Source organism: Lontra canadensis, unplaced genomic scaffold (genome assembly GCF_010015895.1).
Source record: "Lontra canadensis isolate GAN:19392208 unplaced genomic scaffold, GSC_riverotter_1.0 scaffold183, whole genome shotgun sequence".
Classification (NCBI taxonomy): domain Eukaryota; kingdom Metazoa; phylum Chordata; class Mammalia; order Carnivora; family Mustelidae; genus Lontra; species Lontra canadensis.
The window spans coordinates 700,732-724,966 of NW_022631177.1; the positions used below are offsets into that span (position 1 = coordinate 700,732).

Below are 24,235 nucleotides of genomic sequence, written 5' to 3' on the forward strand. Positions count from 1 at the left end.
TTCACTTATATGTGGAATTTCAGAAACAAAACAAATGAGCAAAGTGCAGGAGAGACAGGGAGAGTGAAAAGTCAAAATCAGACTCTTAATTATAGTGAACAAATTGTTGGTTACTAGAGTGGAGTTTGGTAGGGCAGGGTTAAATAGGTGATGAAGTTTAAGGAATGCTCTTGCTGTGATGAGCTCCAGGTTTTTATGGAGGTGTTTAATGGCTGTATTATGTACCTTAAGCTAATATAACACTATATGTTAACTAATTGGAATTAAAATAAAAACTGCAAAAAAGGAAAGAGTACAATATCTGCCATGAAAGATTGTAAGTACCAAATGAATTAATCCATGAAAACTGTTAGTGCCTGGAAGAGTAAAAGATCAAGAGATAGCAGCTATCATTTTTATTTTTGTTATTGTATGTATAGAGTAGTTTGATTTTTAAAAATCTGAAATGATGTAAACATGAAATCTAACAGTGCTCATGTTACAATTGAGGAAGCTGAAGTTCATACTTAACTTGTTCAAATTCTCAGAATGAAATAGATGCAGAGCCAGGCTCTTCTCTATCTTTCCTGACTTCCTCTCCAATGTTCTTCTCAAGGCTACTGATCCCACTGTAGGACTGCAATTCTTCCTCAGAAAAATGTTGTTCATATTTTCTGGGACATTTATCTTCACATTTAGACGGTCTTAACAAGAGACTGGAGGCAGTTCAAAAATACAGTCACCATGCCAGACAGAAATTGACACTAGTCCAATGAGGCATGGGTTTTCAGCTCTTCATTATGAAATACTGTAAAGGAGAGGTATGTGTGTGTGTGTGTGTGTGTGTGTGTGTGTGTTAGAGTGTCAGTTGTAAAATATAAAAGAGGGCCTCTCCAAAGCTCAGAGTTCTCTGAGTGATGAACCCAATGGAAAACAATGACTAGAATTTCAATTGAGGTAGACTGAATGAAATAACCAAATATCAAGGGACACCCAGGCAAGAGGGGCTGAATCTGGGAGACAGAGATGTTAACAGAATTCTATGTAACAATGTTGGGGACTGAAATGCTGGACTCTCATCTTAACCTTTTCCAGTCCCAAATCTTCTGTATATAACTATCCCTTGGCAAGCATGTGGGGGAGATACAGTCTGTCATTGGTGTCTCACTACCCCTTTCTGCAAAGCTCACCCCTCCCCTGGCCAAGCCCTCTCTTAGCCCTCCAATTAAAAAAGAATAAGCCAAGCTTAAACTTTACTTATAGTTTGGTATGAATTTATTGGATGTATTCTCGTTTTGGAGGTGTTTGTATTTTCAATATTTAATAGGCTTTGAGCAGTGCCAAACCTAGGAGTAGACTGTTGGTGAAATTACACTCTGGGGCTTGTGAAGAGAAGAAATTAAGCTTCTTGTAAGTCTAATGCCTATCTCTTGCTGATCAGATACGTACCAATTAAAAGTCATTGAAAAATTAACCTAATAGAGCATACCACTACCAGGTCAATGGGTAAGTACATTGTATGTTAAACTTAACTTTCGCTTTAAGAAATAAATAATAGAACCCAAATTAGCACTGCTGGGAACACTTACCACCAAAGAGGTGGAGCTATTGGAGAAAGTAATTCAAAGAGCTTCCTGTATATGAGATACAAGTGTATATATACCCATAACAACTTTATCCATGGGCTTGAGAAATATTTAAGCTTTGATTTGTAGAAAGTTCTTTCAAACACTTAATCTCTTATACTCTGAAACCCACAGGCACCCACACCCAACACTCTGTTCATTTGCATAGGTGTATAAGACAGGAGTTAACAGTATGATTGCTGAATATTGCACAGGTCAGCAATGTTGATCTCTCCTCCCCAGGTCCACCAGAAAGGAAAATACCCCCATACTGGAAGGATAAAATCCATCCCAAATGTTATTCCCCCAACCTCTGATTTTTGTGGAAGAAACTGAAAATAAACACAGCCTGGGAGATCAAAGACTAGAGAACATTACTGACTCCGTGGAAAGTCAAGTCAATACCCTAGCAGGGAGAGGAATTTCTTCATTCACACTAAACCTCCAATCCCAGGCAGGGGTGGGAGAGTTACTCACATGATTTATGCTGAAATAGGGAAGGAAGGAGAATGTGAGATGGGTCTGGGAGTCCAAGTGAGAAATATAGAGAAGGAAGGGAAGTGAGTAGGCACAGACGCTGGCAGCCATCAGAGGTTCATGCCTTTTTGACAGCAGGAGGCTAGAAGAAAGGATAAGAGTGGTTCTGGCTGTGATGGGGCTCTTTTTGGGCCTCCTGCTTCTGGACTACCTAACAGTGGTCACCTATGGTAAGGCAGCAAATGGGGACCTGGTTACAACTGCTCGCACCAGCAACAAGCTGGGAGTTTGGGATTGAATGGCTGCTGGGGAAAACTTATTCCTGTTGAATAGTTGAATGTTCTCAGACAGTGCTGCAGCCTCTCAGCTTTGGGTAGCTAAAGCCTGCTGAAGAAGCCAGGAGGTAAGTTTCGATAGAAATTGAAAAACAACCACATGATTTTTCTAGTACTTGTCATATCTCAGGGACATTAAGAAGGTGGCCAGTGACACCGAAATCCCTCCTCCATCTTATTTCACCTGAAATTCTACCATTTTACCTTAACCCTTCTGTCTACAGGTCTTGATCCCTGTTAATATATATAACCTTCAAAGAAAGAATGTTGTCTAAGAGCAAGATTGGACCTTAAAAGTAACCTAGACCTGATGCTTTGTTGTTATGAACTTTGCTCAAAATATCTGTTCACATACCTCCAGTGACTGAGAATTGATGATTTTCCCAGACTATCTAGTCTATCCAGTCTAGTCCAGGGCAGTTACAAATGTTAAGATGTTCTTCCTTGAGTTGAACTATATCCACTTCCTTGTGGCTTCCATCCTAAGGCCCCAACTCTCTTTCTTAGAGATACATAGAACATATCTACTCCCTCGATGCTGTGACAGGCCTTTAGAGTTCTAATTGCAGACATCGTGTCCTCTTGATTCATCTCTTCTTCAAGATAAACTAGCCCTAAATCCTTCAACTGGTCTTCACAGGATTTATTCCTTACCATCTCCTTGGGTAACTCATTTCCCTGTGAATATAGCCCAGTTCGTCCAGGCTACTTCTGGGAAATTAATGCTGGATATTACAAATCTACATAGATAGATAAATGATTTTATATATATATATATATATATATATATATATATATATATATATAAAATCATTTATATGTATCTATCTATATTTATATATATTTATATATATATAATATATATATATATAATATATATATAATGCATAGATAGATAGATATCTCCAAAAGAGGTCTTATTATCCCTATCCCATAGAAGCATTATTTCTTCAGGTATTTCTCCATCCTCTTTTATATCCCTGAGAATTGAAATAGACTTTTTGGTAACTAAGTCTAAGTAATTGCTAAGTGAGACCCAAGATACAGCAAATGGGTTTTTGCTACATATCTACTTATTCCATATCTTTACAGGGAGAGGCCAGATATATGTTAGCTTGGTGTCCCTTATGTGGTCAGAAAGAACATCTTTTCTCATAGCTGACTCAAATTATGCTAACTCTATCCTGGGGCTCTGTGACCAATCAAATTCTAGAGCCTCAAAGCTAAAAAGGATACTAAATTAAGTCACCTGAGAGGGAGAAGAATGTGCTCCAGGCCACAGAGCATTAGTGGCAGAGTTAATACTATTAAATAATACAGGTTATTTTGCAAATACAATATTTTCATTCTCTAACATGTTTTAGAGGGTCCCTTTCTACCTTCTCCAAATCTGTTGGTTTGAACTGATACTTACAGAGGCAGGACTAGGGCGCAGGAGAACATTCTGTACATGTGAAAGTTAAATCATGTGTGTGTACATGTGAGTGCTTTCATGTATATCATTCCATCCTCAGCCTGTGAGAGCCTCTAGCCCTGGAAACAGGTCTTTCTTTTATGTGGAGTGTTTAACACTATAGACCTGAAGCTCAGTACATACTGAATGGCCAATAACACATTCCCACTCCCTGGATCTCAGTGTCTCCATTCTATTTGTACAGTGAGGGAATCAATTTGCTGGCCTCAAACAGCCCTGCCAGCTGAACATCTCTGTAGGACTCTAGCTTTACTTTTAAAAGTGAAGGGGGCAGAAACAGCTAGTCTGTCAAAGCACATGTTGAAATAATCATAGTAAAATAAATCCCAAACATTTTTATTTTATAAACATTACAAATATTTTATAAAGCTAACCTATCCAGCACCTACTGAATACCGGCCATTATTCTAGGTGCTTTCACACCTATAATCTCATTTGCTCTTCAACATAACCCTCCATGGAAGGTATATTATTAACCTCCATTTTATTGGTAATGACATGAAGCTCAGACAGGTTTAGCAATTTACTCAGGGTCACATAGAGACATGGGGACATGGGTCACATGTTAAGACAGACCTTGGACTACTACACCATGTGCTCCTTCACTATTCTCCTGACCTCACTAGGTGCTTCTATTCAGTGTTTCTCTAGGCTTTCTGAGAACCAAAGGATAGTTGGAAGGTGTAAGTCAATTCTATTGAGGTTACCTTCACTTTGGAGATCAGAGGACATGATGTACAATGTCTTTTTTTATGTGTGTGATGCCCTGTACCTACCATATACTGTCTCTGTGATACTAATGAAGCAGGAGGATAAAGAGGAGACAATAAAAGAAGGAGGAAGAATAGAAGCCAGATGGAAATATGAGTTGAAGGAAGGAAAGGCAAAGGAAGGAGGGAAGAAGTAAACGGAGCAAAAATATGTAATTCTTAGAAGTCTGGTTAACTCTGCTCCATAACCCTATTCTGGAATGCAGGAGTCAAGCCTGACCTACTTTTAGAAGTGAATTTCGAGACTTAGAAATTGAGACTGGCTATTCTTATAATTGACAGACCAGAGTGGGCTATGTGAGAGTCCCCAGGGAGTTCCCAGAGAGGGTAATGCAAACCAAGCCTTGCATTCCCTCCAAGTTCAGAGGAAAGACATACATACACATAGACAAAGGCATTTTCAGCTGTTCCAGATGTCTCCAGAGCAGAATGTTGCTTTGTTGTCAGAAAAAGTGAGAGAATGCTTTTCAGAGGAGGAGTGAAAGATTTGTGAGAGCTGGAAAAAAAAATAATGGTAAAGATCACATTAAACTGAAAGACTCAGATGGCTTTCATGGGGCTTAAGGCTGATATATGTGTGCTTTAAGTGATACATGCATGTTTATGATGATTACAAGCTGCATCAGCATGCATATGGAGGCCTGAACTAGCAATAGCACAGTGAAACACCACCATCTGGTGAAAGTTCACCACCAGCTAGAAAATGTAATTATTTAACTTTCATTTCCATTATACCCTGTTAGCATCGAACTATCTAAGATTGAAGGGACCTTAAAGAGTAATGTTGTCCAAGACCCAAACAAAGATCAGAACTTCTCCCAGACTGCTTGGTTCATCAATAAAAAACTCTGATTAATTGCAAAGTTCAGTGTTAGGACAAACCAAAATCAGACCTACTGCATTCCCATTCATGGGTCTGAGTTCTGCTCCCTGCCCAATCTGAAACTCTCCAGAGACTCTGTGGTTGATTTAGCAACATGGACTCATGTTTATTTATTATTTTCTACTCAAGGTTATTATCTTGGTCAAAATATGCTGGTGATGTTGTGAGAATCTCTGGTGAGCAAAGGCTAGAGGCCTGGTACTTGGTACATGGCAATAAATTCTGGGAGATAGAAGGCATGCCCCTAACCTACCATTTGTTTGACTGAAGCCTGAGAATCCTGGGCTACATACAGGCATTTATTCAGTAATATTTCACATTTTTAAAAGATTTCATTTATTTATTCAACAGAGAGAGAGAGATCACAAGTAGGCAGAGAGGCAGGCAGAAACAGGGGAAAGCAGGCTCCCCGCTGAGTAAAGAGCCCGATGCGGGGCTCGATCCCAGGACCCTGAGATCATGACCTGAGCCGAAGGCAGAGGCTTAACCCACTGAGCCACCCAGGCACCCCAATATTTCACATTTTGAACCTCCTTCTTCTAGGACAGAGATAAATTAATTGTTTACATATAATACCTCACTCCTGGTTGGAGTTAAATAAAACACAAAATCTTCAAAATAAGAGCTTATGAATGAAAATTTCTTTTTTTGCTTTTTTTTTCAAAGATAGAGAGAGCATGAGCAGGGAGAGGAGCAGAGGGAGAGGGAGAAGAACACTCCTCATGAGAAGTGACCCCGATGCAGGGCTCAATCCTAGGACCCCAGGATCATGACCTGAGATGAAGGCAGACACTTAATTGACTGAGACACTCAGGCAACCCAAATGAAAATTTCTAATAGGAAGTGATGCCTCTCTTAACACTACCAAATCCTGTCACCTATGTTTCCCTCCCCCACACACCAAGGAAGAATCTCTTTTTGGTCCTAATACCATTCCTACCACAGCCAGCTTTAGGATTTATTCAGACCCTTTTCCTTTCCTGACATTTCCCTCTCCATTCCTCCTCAAGATAGAATTTTCCAATGTACCTTTGGTGAAATCTAAGAGAAACCAAAAGGGAAATAAAGAGAAATCAGGGGGGAAAAAAAGGTCAGGCTTACAAAGTGATGATTTCAAACTTAACAATAACTAATGGTTTTGTTAAACACAAGTACATTTCACACAAGTTTCCACCCTCAGAATTGCCCTGTATGTGTCCAGCCTCCCTTCCAGAGAAAAGCTTAGGGTCAGGGACCCAAATACTGAACTTTTTTGAGGAGCAATGGAGAATAAGCAGGGAATATGGCCCTTTCTTTCCTAGCCCTGCAGCACAAACATTTCTCCAGGTATATAATTACATAATAAAATGGGCCATATGCAACTGTTCAGCATTTGTTCCTACACTTCTTTTGGAAAATATTGAAAGAGGTTCTTTTTCATAGACTTACAGAACTTCAGAGCTTAAAGAATCCTTAGACATCATTCCATTCAAACTCTCTACATTATAGATAAAGAACATGAGTCCTTGTGGTACAAAGTGGCTTATCCAGGGTCATCTCACAGCAAGGCAGTGACAGGAAAGGAACTTGAAACTGACAAGAGCCAAACAGTGTTAAGAGTTTTCCTTCTGAGGATGTGTTCTGATTTATGGGAAGGCAGTCAGAGAACAAAAGAGCACATGGAATCTGAAAGTAAGATGGAAGGAAATTTTAGAGGTGTTTTTCAGAAGTATTTTGAGATCTGCCACTGCCATCCTAGCTTCCAGGTGGGTGTGCCATCTATGTCCATTTGCTTCTTCCTCTTCAGGCCATCCCATCCTGGAAGCACCTGAGAGTGTGACAGGACCTTGGAAAGGGGATGTGAATATTCCCTGCACCTATGGTCCTCTGCAAGGCTACACTCAAGTCTTGGTAAAGTGGCTGGTACATCGTGGCTTGGATCCAGTCACCATCTTCCTACATGATTCCTCTGGAGACCATATCCAGCAAGCAAAATACCGGGGCCGCCTGCAAGTGAACCACAAGATTCCAGGAGATGTATCCCTCCAGCTGAATACCCTGGAGATGGATGACCGGAGCCACTACACATGTGAAGTCACTTGGCAGACCCCAAATGGCAACCAAGTGGTGAGAGATAAGATCATTGAGCTTCGTGTCCAGAAATGTGAGTGACTGTGATGATAGGAAAGCACTGATAGACAAAGACCAAATAGAGGTCTATAATATTAGAAAAGCTTTAGAAACCCAGAGAATTTTGTTTACTTGTACACAGTCTTTCTTCAGTCGTATGTGCTAATCAGGGGAAGTGGACAAGCAGAGGATCCTCAGGGTCATCACTCTCAGAGTATAATTTAAAAAGTGTTGGGAAGGATTTCTGGCCTTCAAATCTCTACCCCTTCAAGCATCCCAGAAATTCTAGCATTCATACCCTAGTTGCCCTCCTTGGGCTCTGGATTTTAAAACTCATAAAAATGAGTCTATCTATCTAATCAGGATATTGGAGAGTAAATAGATGCTGACATAGAAGCTCTGGGCAGAGGGTTACTGGGGTTAACCAAGATACATTTTGCTGACTTGACGATTTTATGAAAACCTGGCCCTGGTAATCCAAAACTGTAGATAATCCAAAAACTCTATCTACTATAGCCTAAAAAAAACCCCTCTCTATTAAAAAAAAATCAGTAGATTTTTAACTCCAAATAGTTCAAAACCATATATAACACAAAACAATATCTAATCTCCCAAACAAAACTATTTTTATTTACATTATCCTATTTCTTACCCTGTTCCAAGTTAGGAGCTCCTTTTAGTTCACTTTGCAGATATATAATTACCCCTATACCCAGCAAGGATGACTCAGCCTTGTATTCACATATTCTTATAACTTCCCAGAGCCTCCTTTCTTGTTTTTCCTTTGCAGTCTCTGTTTCCAAGCCCACAGTGACGACTGGCAGTGGCTATGGCTTCACAGTGCCCCAGGGAATAAGGATTAGCCTTCAATGCCAGGCCTGGGGCTCTCCTCCCATCAGTTATGCTTGGTACAAGGAACAGACCAACAATCAAGAACCCATCAAAGTAGCAGTCTTGAGTACCTTACTCTTCAAGCCTGCCATGGTGGCTGACTCAGGCTCCTATTTCTGTACTGCGAAGGCCCGGGTAGGCTCTGAGCAGCGCAGCAACGCTGTGAAGTTTGTGGTTGAAGGTAAGCAACCCTTTCTCTTGGTGATCCTAGCAATGGACTACATTGCACTGGAGATACCTCAGTAGTGCCTTTAATCCAGAGAACAGAGTTTGTGTGTGTGGAGAGAGAGAGTGTTCTGGGTTGTACAATTGCAAAGAAAAATTCTGGACTGATGATAATAAGGCTGGTGACAATGCCTGTCTTCTTACAAGAATCTAAAAAATTGTAAAGGGGAAAGTGACATTCTCTAAGCAAATCATATTTGCCAGATACAATTCACAAGAACTCAACACACATTCTATAATTGAATCCCATGTCTATCTCATGAGATAGCTATCACTATTCTCATTTTACAGAAGGAGAAGCTGAAAATCAGAAGGTTTTTTTTTTGTTTTTGTTTTTGTTTTGTTTTGTTTTTGCCCAGGAGTTCACAGTTAGGAAGTTCAAGTTGGAACCTGCACACAGATCAATTACTCTTTCCATTATGTCTGATTATCTCTTATGGTTGAATATTAGCTCCTGGTCACCCTTTGGAAACTTTTTTACTTGTTCTTTTTTTTTAGTATAGTTGACACACAATGTTACATTAGTTTCAGGTATATCACATAGTGATTTGACAAGTTTATAGATTATGTTATGTTCACCACATGTGTAGCTACCATTATATCACTATTATAATACCATTGACTATATTCTTTTTGCTTTGTCTTTTTCCTCTTTTATTCTCTAACTGGAAGCCTGTATCTCTCACATCTCCTCACATACTTTGCCCATCTCCCCACTCTCCTCCCCATCAGTTTGTTCTTTGCATTTATAGGTCTGTTTCTACTTTTTGTTTATTCATTTTTTAGGTCCCACATATGAGTGCAATCACATGGTGTTTGTCTTTAGCATTTATTTTCTTGTTTGTTCATTTATTTACTTATTTATGAAAGAGTTACAGAGAAAGCACAAGCAGTGGAGGTGCAGGGACAGAGGCAGGGGCAGAGGGACAAGCAGACTCCCAGTGAAGCAGGGAGCCTGGCCTGGGGCTTGATCCCCGGACCTCAAGACCATGACCTGAGCCAAAGTCAGACACTCAACCAACTGAGCCACCCAGGTGCCCTAGTATTTCTTTCTTGGTCTGACATATTTCACTTAACATAATGCCCTCTAGGTCCATCCATGTCTCAAATGGCATGATTTTATCCTCTATTATGTCTGTGTAATATTCCATTGTATGTATACATTACACCTTCCTTATCCATTTTTCTATTGATGGACATCTAGGTTGCTTCCATATTTTGACTTCTGTAAATAATGTTGCAATAAACACAGAGGTGCATATATCTTTTCAAATTAGTGTTTTTATTTTCTGTGAGTAAATTCCAAATAACAGAATTATTGTATCATATAGTATTTCTATTTTTTTTTCAAAACCTCCATACTATTTTCCACAGTGGCTCTACCAGTTTACATTCTCACCAATAGTCTATGAGGGTGCCTTTTCTCCACAACACTTGTTAGTCTTGTCTTTTTGATTTTAGCCATTCTGACAGGTGTAAGGTGATATCTTATTGCTCTTTTTGTTTGTTTTGTTCAGTGAGGACTTTTATTGTTATTTTATTGTTTGTGTTTGAATTTGTTTCATGAAATAAAGCCCAGATATCTACATAGATTTTTAAGGACACGCCCCAATCTTCTTCCTAAAGTCAAATGTAAGTTCTGGTTGAGGTCTCAATGAAGATTGACTCTGGTTAATGAAGGTCTGGCTATTTCTTACAGCATTATCTTGGAAACATTACAAACCATGTACATAAATATTGCAGGTTAGGGTTTAAATGAACATCCCAGCAGTGATATGTCTAAATGAATCTTGTTGCCTTCCAAGAGATCACCTTGGAAGGGAAGAAACTTATTTCAACAAGATTGCCATTGCCCAAAACTGCTTTTGGGGACTTACCCTCAGAGCCACCTGAAAATTACTATCCTTACAAAATAGCACTGTATAAGGAAGATAAGCAAACTGGCTCTCACTATTTGATTTAGGAGACTAATGTTGGTTTGAGACTCCTGTATTTTCCTGGAAGCATTTGTTTCCCAAAGCTGAGTTGTAATGAATATGTGTGTGCTGTAGATCCTGGTCTACCAGTTGTTGGGGAAACAAGGGCAATCTCACTCGTAGAGAATTATATGGCCCAGTGCTCTGAGAGTTGACAATATGGGCAAGCAGAGAGGATATAGCATGGCCAGAAAGTCCAAGAATGTATACTTCATAAAGACCTAAGTTGAGCATACTCACTTTTCTGTGAGTTAGTTCCTAGCCCATCTGGGAAGGACTTTGCTTACAACATATCAACCCCTCTGTATTTCTTACTAAAGTTTAAGCTTGCAGGCAACAAATCTGTTAGGCAGTGCTTACCATTCCCCCCTACTGATGAAAAAGGAAACAGGCTCAGAGAAGTTATTCTCAGCTTTGTACCCTTCCCTGCTCTTTGAGCCTTCTCTTTCCTTGTGTATGTCAACCTGGTTCCATGATTATGGTTCCCTGTTTCATCTCTGATGTACATAGCTCTCAACTGTCATTGCTTTGCCTTATTCTCTATGTTGTCCCTAAGTTCTGGAATCACCCTCTATGTTTTACAATTCTTCACACTCCTGGACTGCTAAGCTCTTATAAAACAAACAGCAGAGATGCATTGGTCTCAATTTAGTTTCATGCTCTATGATGTCAAATGCCTATCTTCATGATGTTTACCAGTTTGCTCATTTTTGTCCCATTCCTGATATCACCTGTTTAGAACACTTTCACTTTATTTTAGGTCTCCAGTCCTGCTCTCAGAACATGAGGTTAACCTCCTCCTTCTTTGAGAATATCCAGAGCCTCTTCAGTTGTGAATTCTATCAACTACCCTCTCTGCCTTGACATTTCCCTACCTCTTCTTTCTTAGCCCACAGTAAGATGAGCATTTCTTCTCTCCACAGCAAACCCTCCACCTGTTCATTTAACCTCAGATAATCTAATTTCCTGACCCACCTATTATTCTATGCCTAAGCCTAATATGCATGTATGTATGTATGCATGTATGTATGTATGTATTATAATATGTATGTATTTATGTCTAATATATATTAGACATATTTATATACATATATTTACATACATATATCTGTAAATAACATCTGCCACTCCATCTCTCTCCTATGACCACTACCAAACTTCTGAAAAAGACAGTTTACACTGAATGTCCCTCTTGACTCACTACAGTATAACCTCATAAATTGGAGTGATCACTGACCTCCAAATTATTAAAGCCCAAGACCTCTTCATTCACACCCATCTTCCTTAACATCAAGGTAGCAGTTGACATTCCTTCCTCCTCAAAGCTCTTTTATTTTTTTACTGAATTTTTTTAGCTATTTTTTTTAATCTCAGACAACAATAACAAAAAGAAAGTATTTGGAGACTTCATTCGACTCATATAGTAATGAACTTTCCTAGTTTTATGAAATAAACCACATTGGCAACTGATATCATTTTTATAATTTATTGTATAGGAAATTCTGAGATCACTGTTTTTTACTCTTTGTCTGACTTTCCTTTCTGTTACTACTTTTTTAAAAAAATTATTTTATGTTTTCACTTATGGAGCATAAGGAATAACATGGAGAACATTACAAGAAGAAAAGGAGAAGTGAATTGGGGTAAATTGGAAAGGGAGATGAACCATGAGAGACTGTGGACTCTGAGAAACAAACTGAGGGTTTTGGAGGGGAGGAGGATGGAGGGATAGGTGAGCCTGGTGGTATTAAGGAGGGCACATATTGCATAGAACACTGGGTGTGGTGCATAAACAATGAATCCTCCAAGCTCTTTCAACTTACACTATCAACACCACCATTCTCTCATGCTTTTCCTAAGACCTAACTGACTGATCCTTCTCAGGCCCCTTTGCTGTATTTTTCCTAATTTACCTCTTGCTCATAAGTGTTTTCAAGGACTTAGTTTGAAGATTTGTCAATATCTATGACCTCTCTCCCATTTACCTCTCACATAATCATCAATATCACCAAGTGTTGTGAATTCAACCACTATATCAGCTCTCTTATTAAGCTCTGACTTTATTTTCCCATACCCTGATACTTTCATTATCTTTTTTCCCCTGAGCAATTTCAATAGCCTTTTAAATGACTTTTCTATGTCCCATCTTCACCAAACCATTAACTTATTCAGCATTTATTACCTATTTTATGTAACAAGTTATAAAATCTATGACTGCTTCTTGATGGCCTTGCAGAGTACTTGGCACATGGGATGCACTTAATTAATACTTGTAAATGAATGGACAAAATATACCACTCCCCTGCCTTCAAAAACCTCACCACACTGTTATTCAGAACTATTTTTCCAAAACTTAGATTGGGCAATTTTTATTCCTTCCTCAGAAAACTTCTGTTACTCCCCATGGACCCTTCAACCAAAAATAATGTATAAACTCTCTTAGTGTGTCCTCTGCCTACCTCTCCCTCTTTATCTCTCCACATCTTTAACATAAAATGCTGTTCTCCCTGCATGTAATGTTCTTCTTCTTTCTTTGTCTGAAGAAATTCTATAAACCTTTCATTGACATCTTTTTAGAATGAGGTATACTTTGCATACTATAAAATTCAACATTTTAGTATATACAGTTCAGTAGTTAAGATAGTTGCACAACTATCACCATTATCTAGTTCCAGAGCATTCTAATCACTCTAAAAGTAAATCCCACACCTGTTAAGCAGTCATTTTCATCCCCCATTACTGCAACCTCTAGAAATCACTAGTCTACTTTCTGTCTCTCTGTTTGAAAATAATTGAACCATACAATATGTTACTTTTTTAAATTTTTTTAAATTTATTTTCAGCGTAACAGTATTCATTGTTTTTGCACCACACCCAGTGCTCCATACAATACATGCCCTCTCCAATACCCACCACCTGGATCCCCCAACCTCCCACCTCCCGCCTCTTCAAAACCCTCAAGTTGTTTTTCAGAGTCCATAGTCTTTCATGGTTCACATCCCCTTCCAATTTCCCTCAACTCCCTTCTCCTCTCTAACTCCCCTTCTCCTCCATGCTATTTGTTATGCTCCACAAATAAGTGAAACCAAATGATAATTGACTCTCTGCTTGACTTATTTCACTCAGCGTAATCTCTTCCAGTTACTTTTTGGGTCTAGTTTCTTTCTTTTAGCATGATGTTTTCAAAGTTCATCCATACTGTATACATCAGCATTTCATTCTTTTTTCATTCTTTTTATTGCTAAATAATATTCCATTTCATGGATATAACACATGTTATTTTTCATTCACCAGTTGGTGGGAATTTGGATTATATCTACTTTTTAGCTATTATGAATAATGCTGCTATTAGCAATCATGTGAAATTTTTCATGTGAATTTTTTTTTCCAGTTCTCTTAAGTACATGACTAAGAATGGAATAGCTGGGTCATACAGTCACTCCATGTTTAAATTTTTAAGTAACTGCCAAAATCTTCTCCAAAGTGGATGTATTATTTTACATTCTTATCAGCAACGTATAAGGGTTGCAATTTCTCCATATTTTTAAAAAGATTTTATTTATTTATTTGACAGACAGAGATCGCAAGTAGGCAGAGAGGCAGGCAGAGAGTGAGAGGGGGAAGCAGGCTCACCGCTCAGCAGGGAGCCCAATGTGGGGCTCGATCCCAGGACCCTGGGATCATGACCTGAGCCAAAGGCAGAGGCTTTAACCCACTGAGCCACCCAGGCGCCCCTCTCCACCTTTTTTCATCACTTTCCTTTCTATTTTATTTACTAAATTATAGCAAACTAAGTGGGTGTGAAGGAGTATCACATTGTTGTTGCAGTTTTCATGTTCCTAATTACCAATGATGTTGGATGTCTTATCATACGCTTATTAGCCATTTGTATGATTTCTTTGGAGAATAGTTTATTAATATATTTTGCACATTACTTTTTATTGAAGTGTAGTTGACATACAATATTATATTGGTTTTGGGTGTACAACATGGTGATTCAACATTTATAAACATTATGAAGTGATCGCCATGACAAATCTAGCTACCATCTGTTACCATACAAAGTTTTTACATATTGCTTGCTATATTTCCCAACTCTGTACATTGTATACCCATTCTTGTTTTATAATTTGAAATTTGCTCACTTTTAAAACTTTATTGTTTGCCTTTGTAATCGTTGAGTTGCCAGAGTTTGTATATATATATATATATATATATATATATATATATATATACATACATACATACACACACACTCTGGATTCTAGATTCTTTTCAAATATGTCACTTGCAAATATTTTATCCCTACTGTAGGTTGCCTTTCACTTTCTTGGTAGTTTCCTTTGATGCACAAAAGTTTTTAATTTTGATGACGTCCAACTGATCTATTTTTTTTTTCTTTTTATGCTTGTGGTTTTGGTGTCATATCTAAGAATCCACTACCAAATTCAAAGCCATAAATATATGCTCCTATGCTTTCTTTAAAGAGTTTTATAGTTTTAGCTCATACATTTAGGTATTTGATTCATTCTGAATTAATTTTTCTCTATATAGCCTGAGATAGTGGCCTACTCTCATTATTTTATTTTCTGGTTGCCCCAACATCATTAGTTGAAGAAACTAGCTTTCAGACTGAATGCTCTCTTGTCAAATATCAATGGCCAACAATACACAGATTTATTTCTGGACTCTCAATTGTTTTACATGATCTATGTGCCTATATTTATACCAGTACCACATTGCTTAATTTCCATAATTTTGTTGTAAATTTTGAAATTGGTAAGTGAGTCTTCAAATTTTTTTCAAGATATTTTTGGCTATTTAGGATTTGTGGCAATTACATATGGGTTATATTGATCCATTCAGGATCAGCTTCTCCATTTCTGCAAATAGATAATTGAGATTTTGATATGATTGAATTTATTCTGCAGATTTGGACAGTGTTACCACCTTACCAATATTAAATTTTTTCAATCCATGAACAGGAGATGTTTTTCCAGTTATCTGAATCTTCACTCAACAATGTCTTGTACTTTTCAGTGTACAAGTGTTGTACTTCTCTAGTTAAATTTGTTTCTGAGTACTTTATTATTTTTGATGCCAGTATAATAGAATTGTTTTCTAAACTTCATTTTTTTGGGTAGTTTGTTACTTGAGTACAGAAATACAACAAATATTTGTATATTGTTCTTAAGTCCTTCAACCTTGCTAAACTCATTTATTAGCTCTAATCATTGTTTTATGAATTCAAGATATTCTAAATATGATTATGTAATCTGAAGATGTAAATATTTGTATTCTTTTTTCCCAGTATGGATGCTTGTTAATTCTCACATAATTTCCCTGGCAAAAACCTTCAGTACAATTGCAAATAAGCATGGTGAGAGTGGACATAATTGTCTTGTTTTGGATCTTAGAGGAAAAGCATTCAGTCTTACCATTAAGTGTGGTTTTTAAATTTAAATTCAATTAGCCAACATAGAGTACATCATTATTTTCAGATTTAGTGTTCAGTGTTTCATCAGTTGCCTATAATACCCGTGCTCATCAAGTCATGTGCCCTCCTTAATGCCCAACACCCAGTTACCCCATTTTCCCAGCCACCTCCCCTTCCACAACCCTCAGTTTGTTTCCCAAAGCCAAGAGTCTAATGATTTGTCACCCTTCTGATTTCTTCCCATTAATTTTTTCCTCCCTTCCTCTATGATCCTCTGTGCTATTTTATTGTATTTCTCATATGAGTAAAATCCTATGATGAGTGTCTTTCTCTGCCTCACTTACTTCATTCATTTAGCATAATACCGTCCAGTCCTATCCATGTCAATGTAAATATTAGATATTCATCATTATTTTTAAGTAACTTCAGCTTTATTATTTTTATTTCCTCTTTTTAAAAATTTTTATTTTGTTTTTTCAGTGTTCCAAGATTCATTGTTTATGCACAACACCCAGTGCTCCATGCAGTATGTGCCATCCTTAATATCCACCACCAGGCTCACCTAACCCCCCACCTCCCTCCCCTTCAAAACCCTCAGTTTGTTTCTCAGAGTCCACAGTCTCTCATGCTTCATCTCCCCTTCCAATTTCCCCCTTTTCCTTTCCTTTTCTTAATGTCATCCATGTTATTCCTTATGCTCCACAAGTAAGTGAAACCATATAATTGATTCTCTGTGCTTGACTTATTTCACTCAGCATAATCTCCTCCAGTCCCATCCATGTTGATTTGAATGTTAGGCATTCATCCTTTCTGATGGAAGCATAATATTCCAATGTATATATGCACCATATCTTCTTGATCCATTCATCTGTTGAAGGGCATCTTGGCTCTTTCCACAGTTTGGCAACTGTAGCCATTTCTGCTCAGAACATTGGGGTACAGATGGCCCTTCTTTTCACTACATCTGCATCTTTGGGGTAAATACCCAGTGGTGCAATTGTAGGGTCATAGGGTAGCTCTATTTTTAACTTCTTAAGGAATCTCCACACTGTTTTCCAAAGTGGCTGCACCAACTTGCATTCCCACCAATAGTGTAAGAGGGTTCCCCTTTCTCCACATCCTCTCCAACACATGTTGGTTACTGCCTTGTTAATGTTGGCCATTCTCACTGGTGTAAGGTGGTATCTCAATGTAGTTTTGATTTGAATCTCCCTGATGGCTAATGATGCTGAACATTTTTTCATGTGTCTGTTGGCCATTTGTATGTCCTCTTGGGAGAAGTGTCTGTTCATGTCTTCTGCCCATTTTTTGATGTGATTATTTGTTTTGTGTGTTGAGTTTGAGTTCTTTATATATCTTGGATATCAGCCCTTTGTCTGTAGTGTCACTTGCAAATATCTTCTCCCATTCTGTGGGTTGCCTCTTTTTTTGTTGACTGTTTCCTTCACTGTGCAGAAGCTTTTGGTCTTGAAGAAGGTAAAAAGGAAGTTTTCAATTTTTTATTTAAATTATAGTTGGTTAACATATATGGTAAAATTCATTTGGTTTCAGGTATAGAATTTAGTGATTCATCACATCTATCTAACACTCAATATTCAGTGCAACAATTGCCCTCCTTAATATCCATTACCTGTTTAGCCAATCCCCTTCAAAAGTCCCTCCATCAACTCTGTTCTTGATAGCTAAGATCCTTTTATGGTTTTCTTCCTTCCCTCTTGGCCTTCCTGTATGTTCCCATATATTCATTTGTTTTGTTTCTTAAATTCTGGATATGAATTAAATCATATGGTATCTGTTTTCCTATGACTGGCATTTCACTTAGCATAATACACTATTGCTCCATCCATGTTATTGAAAATGGCAATATTTCATTCTTTTAATGGTTAAGTAATATTCCATTGTGATATATACATCATCTATTCTTTATCCATTCATCAGTCAATGGACACTCAGGCTCTTTCCATGGTTTACCTTTAGTTGATATATTTCTATAAAAAAATGGATGGATGTACCCTTTCAAATCTATATTTTAGTATTCTTTGAGTAAATACCTAGTAATACAATTGCTAGATCATAGGTTTCTTAAATTCTTAACTTATACAAGAAGCTCCATACTCCTTTCCAGAGTGGCTTCAGCAGTTTGCATTCCCATCACTAGTGTAGCAGATTTCCCCTTTTCCTCACCCTTTCCCATATCTGTTGTTTCTTGTATTGTTTCTTAGCCATTCTGAAAGGTGTGAGGTGGTATCTCCATGTAGTTTTAGTTTGTATTTCCCTCCTGATGAGTCATGTTGAGTAACTTTTCATGTTTATTAGGCATCTGGATATCTTCTTTGGAAAAATGTCAGTTAATGTTTTCTGCCCGTTTCTTAACTGGATTGTTTTTGGGGTGATGAGTGAAATATGTTATTTGTACGCCACTTTGGAAAACAGTGTGGAGGTTCCTCAGAAAGTTAAAAATAGAACTACCCTATAACCCAGAAATTGTACTACTGGTTATTTACCCCAAAGACACAGATGTAGTGAAAAGAAGGGGCACCTGCACCCCAATGTTCATAGCAACAATATCCACAATACCCAAACTGTTAAATGAGCCAAGATGCCCTTCAACAGATTAATGGATAAAGAAGATGTGGTACTTATATACAATAGAATATTACCCAGCCATCAGAAAGGATGAATATCCAATATTTGCATCAACAGGGATGGAACTGAAGGAGATTATGTTAAGTGAAACAACTCAAGCAGAGAAAGACAATTATTATATGGTTAAACTCATATGTGGAACATAAGGAATAGCATGGAGGACATTAGTAGAGGAAAGGGAAAAATGAAGTGGGGAAAATCAGAGGGAAGATGAACCATGAGAGACTATGGACTCCTGAAATCAAACTGAGGGTTTTAGAGGGGAGGAGGTTGGGGTGATGGGTGAGCCCACTGATGGATATTAGGGAGGGCTCGTATTACCATGAGCACTGGGTGTTATATGCAAACAATGATTCATGGGACACTACATCAAAAATTAATGTACCGTATGGTGACTAACATAACATAATAAAAAAAATTGACAAAAGTAAAATACAAGAAAAAAAAAAGAAAAACCTAAGCAAAATGAACCCCAAGAATAAGATTTATATAGTAAAAAACAAAAACAAATACACAGAAACACTAACAGAAGAATAAGAGGGGAAGATGCTCATAAACCCTTGATGTGGGCAAGGAAGGTCATTTTGGTTCTTCCTGGATGAATTAAAAATTCTTCTGAATTTCAAAAAGAAAGAAATGTGTTACCTTTAGATTTTGGATACTACCTCTTTATCTGATATGTCATTGGCAAATGTCATCTCCTGTTCCAAAGGCTGTATTTTAGTTTTTCAGATTGTTTCCTTTGCTGTGCAAAAGCATTTTATCTTGCTGAAGTACCAATAGTTCATACTTCCTTTTGTTCCCCTTGCCTCCAAAGACCTGTCTACTGAGAAATTGCTATGGCTCAGGTAAAAGAGGTTGCTGCCTGTGTTCTCTTCTAGGATTTTGATGGTTTCCTGTCTCAAATTTAGGTCGTCATCCTTTTTTTTTCCTTTTTTAAATTTTTTTTTTTATTTTTATTATTATTTTTTATTTCTTTTCATCGTAACAGTATTCATTGTTTTTGCACACACCCAGTGCTCCATGCATCGTCATCCATTTTGAATTTATTTTTGTGTATGGTGTAAGGAAGTGGTCCAGGTTCATTCTTCTGCATGTTGCTGTCCAGTTTTCCCAGCACCATTTGTTGAAAAGTGTCTTTTTGCCATTGGTTTATTTTTCCTGCTTTCTTGAAGATTAAATGACTATAATGTTCTGAGTCTATTTCTGGGTTTTCTATTCTATTCCATTGATCTATGTGTCTGTTTGTATGTCACTGCCATATTGTCTTGATGACTGTAGCTTTGTGATATAGCTTAAAGTCTGGAATCGTGGTGCCTCCAGCTTGGTTTTTCTTTTTCAACATTGCTTTGGCTATTTGGGATCTTTTGTGGTTCCATACCAATTTTAGGGAAATTCTAGCTCTGTGAAAAATGCTATTGGTATTTTGATAAGAATTGCATTAAATGTGTAGATTGCCTTTTTTTAGTACAGGTATTTTAAAAATGCTTGTTCTTTCAATCCAAAAGCATGGAATGTTATTCCATTTCTTTGTGTCCTATTCAATTTCTTTGTGTCCTATTCAATTTCTTTCGTAAGTCTCAAAGTGCAGTCTCAAAGTGCAGATCTTTTACCTCTTTGGTTAGGTTTATTCCTAAGTATCTTACGGGTTTTGGTGCAAAGATAAATGGGATCAATTCTTTGATTTTTCTTTCTGCTGGTTCATTATTGGTGTATAGAAATGCAACAGGTTTCTGTATGTTGATTTTATATCCTATGACTTTGTTGAATTCATGTATTAGTTCTAGCATTTTTGTGTGTATGTGTGTTTCAAGTTTTCTACATAGAGCATCATGTCATCTACAAACAGTTAATGTTTGACTTCTTCCTTGTCATTTTGGACACCTCTTTTTTTCTTTTTGTTGCCTATTTGGTGAGGCTAGGTCTTTCAGTATTATGTTAAATAATAATGGTGAGAGGGGACATACCCGTCTTGTTTCTGATCATAGAGGATATATCTATATATATATAGATATATATAGAGAGATATATATATATATATATATATATATATATATATCCTTTATGATGTTGCAATATATTCCCTCTATCCTTACTTTGTTGAGGGTTTTTATCTAAAAATGGATAGCATGTTTTATGAAATGCTTTTTCTGTATCTATTAAGAGGATACTATAGTTCATATACATTCTTTTATTATTGCAGTATATCACATTAATTAATTTGTGAATATCAAATCACCCCTACAGGCCAAGGAATAAATCCCACTTGACTGGAGTGAATAATTCTTGTAATGTACATTTGGATTCCATTTGCTAGCATCTTGTTGAGAATTTTTGCATCCATTTTTTGCATCAGTGATAAAGATTTGTGATTCTTGTTTTTAGTTGAGTCTTTGGTTTTGGAATCAAGTTTGATTACTGATTCAATTTCTTTGCTGGCTATGGGACTGTTCAAATTTTCTATTTCTTCCAATTTCAGTTTTGGTAGTTTGTAAGTTTCTAGGAATTTTGCATTTCTTCCAGATTGCTCAGCTGTTTGAAATATGATTTTTCATAGTATTCTCTTGTGATAGTTTTTATTTCTATTTTGGTTGTGACCTCTCCTCTCTCATTCATGATTTTTACTTATTTGTGTTCTCTCTCTCTCTCTCTCTCTTTTGATAAGTCTGGCTAGGGGTTTATCAATTTTATCATTTTTTTCAAGGAAGTACCTCCTCATTTGGTTGATCTACTGTTTTTTGTTTGTTTCTATATTTCTTGTTGTTCTAATCTTTATTATTTCCCATCTTCTGTTGACTTTACTTTTTACTTTCTATTATTTATCTAGCTCCTTTAGGTGTAAGGTTATATTTTGTATCTGATACTTTTCCTGCTTCTTGAGGTAGACATGTGCTGCTATATACTTCCCTCCTAGGACTGCCTTTGTTGCATCCAAAATGTTTTGGACAGTCCTGTTTTCATTTTCATTTGCTTCCATGTTCTTTTCTAATTTCTTCTTTAGTTTCATGGTTAAACCATTCACCCTTTACTAGAATGTTCTTTAACCTCCATGTATTTGTGGTCTTTACAAATATTTTTCTTATAGTTGACTTCAAGTTTTATAGCATTGTGGTCTGAAAATATGCATGTTTTGATCTCAATCTTTTTTGTATTTGCTGAGGCCTGGTTTATGACCCAGTATGTTGTACTTTGGATAATGCTCCATGTGTACTTGGAAAGAATATGTATTCTGTTTAAGGATTAAATATTCTGAATTTATCTGTTATGTCCATCTAGTCCAGTGTGTCATTAAAGTCCATTATTCCCTTGTTGATTTTCTGCTTATATGATCTGTCCATTGCTGTAAATGAAATTTTAAGTTCCCCTACTATCATTGTATTATCATCAGTGAGTTTCCTTAGGGTTGTTATTAATTGATTTTATATTTGAGTGCTTCCAAGTTTGGGGCATAAATACTTGAAATTGTTAGATTTTCTTGATTGATAGACTTCTTAATTAAGATATAGTGCCCTTCTTCATCTATTACTAGTGTTTTTTTGAAGTCTAGTTTGTCTGATATAAGTATGGTTACTCAAGATTTTCTTTGATGTCCATTAGACTAATAGATCGTTCTCCATCCCCTTCCTTTCAACCTGCAGGTGTCTTAGGTTTAAAATGAGTCTCTTGTGGCCAGCATATAGAGAGGTCTTGTTTGTTTGTTTGATTTCCCATTCTGATATCTTATGTCTTTTGATTGGAGGATTTAGTCCATTTAAATTTGGAGTGATTATAGATATATATGAATTTAGCTCAATTATGTTAGTAAAATTGGTATTTCTGTTGATCTTCCCTGTTCCTTTCTAGTCTTTGTTGCTTTTGGTCTATTTTTTCCACTCACAGAGTGTTGTTTAATATTTTTTGGAGGGCTGGTTTAGTGGTTATGAACTCCTTTACATTTTGTTTTTCTGAGAAACTCTTTATCACTCCTTGTATTTTGAATGACAGACTTGCTGGATAAAGTATTTTTGATTGCATTTTTCCCTAATTCAGCACATTTAATATATCATGCTATTTTACTTCTCTGCCAATTTTCTGTGCAGAGATTTGTTGTGACCCTGATTTGCCTTAGGTTAAGCATATTTTTTTTTCTTTTACCCCCTTGCACTTTTCAGGATTTGTTCCTTCTCTGTGTATTTTGTGAATTTTTCTATGATATGTCTTGGTGTTGGCTGGCTTTTTATTGATTTTGATAGGAGCTCTCTGTGTGTTTTGGATTTGTTTTTTCTGGTGTATTTTTTTTAATTTCTTTTCAGCATAACAGTGTACATTGTTTTTTTTTTTTGTGTGTGTGTGTTCATTGTTTTTGTACCACACCCAGTGCTCCATGCAATCCGTGACCTCTCCAATACCCACCACCTGGTTCCCCCAACCTCCCACCCCTCACCCCTTCAAAACCCTCAGACTTTTTTCAGAGTCCAGTCTCTCATGGTTCACCTCCCCTTCCAATTTCCCTCAACTCGCTTCTCCTCTTCATCTCCCCTTGCCCTCCATGCTATTTGTTATGCTCCACAAATAAGTGAAACCATATGATATTTGACTCTTTCTGCTTGACTTATTTCACTCAGCATAATCTCTTCCAGTCCCATCCATGTTGATACAAAAGTTGGGTATCCATCCTTTCTGATGGAGGCATAATACTCCATAGTGTATATGGGCCACATGTTCCTTATCCATTTGTCCGTTGAAGGGCATCTTGGTTCTTTCCACAGTTTGGCGACCGTGGCCATTGCTGCTATAAACATTGGGGTACAGATGGCCCTTCTCTTCACCACATCTCTATCTTTGGGGTAAATACCCAGTAGTGCAATTGCAGGGTCATAGGGAAGCTCTATTTTTAATTTCTTGCGGAATCTCCACACTGTTCTCCAAAGAGGTTGCACCAACTTGCATTCCCACCAACAGTGTAAGAGGGTTCCCCTTTCTCCACATCCCCTCCAACACATGTTGTTTCCTGTCTTGCTAATTTTGGCCATTCTAAGTGGTGTAAGGTGGTATCTCAATGTGGTTTTAATTTGAATCTCCCTGATGGCTAGTGATGATGAACATTTTTTCATGTGTCTGATAGCCATTTGTATGTCTTTATTGGAGAAGTGTCTGTTCATATCTTCTGCCCATTTTTTGATATGATTGTCTGTTTAGCGTGTGTTGAGTTTCAGGAGTTCTTTATAGATCCTGGATATCAACCTTTTGTCTGTACTGTCATTTGCAAATATCTTCTCCCATTCTGTGGGTTGCCTCTTTGTTTTGTTGACTGTTTCCTTTGCTATGCAGAAGCTTTTGATTTTGATGAAGTCCCAAAACTTCATTTTTGCTTTTGTTTCCTTTGCCTTTGGAGACATATCTTGAAAGAAGTTGCTGTGGCTGATGTC

The 24,235-nt window shown here is 37.3% G+C and overlaps 1 protein-coding gene across 1 annotated transcript in view; it reads left to right on the forward strand.

The window, feature by feature from the left end:
- Positions 1-2,111: 2,111 nt before the first annotated feature.
- The window catches only part of VSIG4 (V-set and immunoglobulin domain containing 4), a 49,347-nt gene continuing 27,223 nt past the window's right edge, over positions 2,112-24,235 (forward strand). The window contains exons 1-3 of the mRNA XM_032846907.1: positions 2,112-2,311; positions 7,330-7,686; positions 8,443-8,724. Coding sequence (XP_032702798.1) covers positions 2,257-2,311; positions 7,330-7,686; positions 8,443-8,724 — 694 coding nt within the window. The 5' untranslated portion in view covers positions 2,112-2,256. The remainder of the gene's footprint in view (positions 2,312-7,329; positions 7,687-8,442; positions 8,725-24,235) is intronic.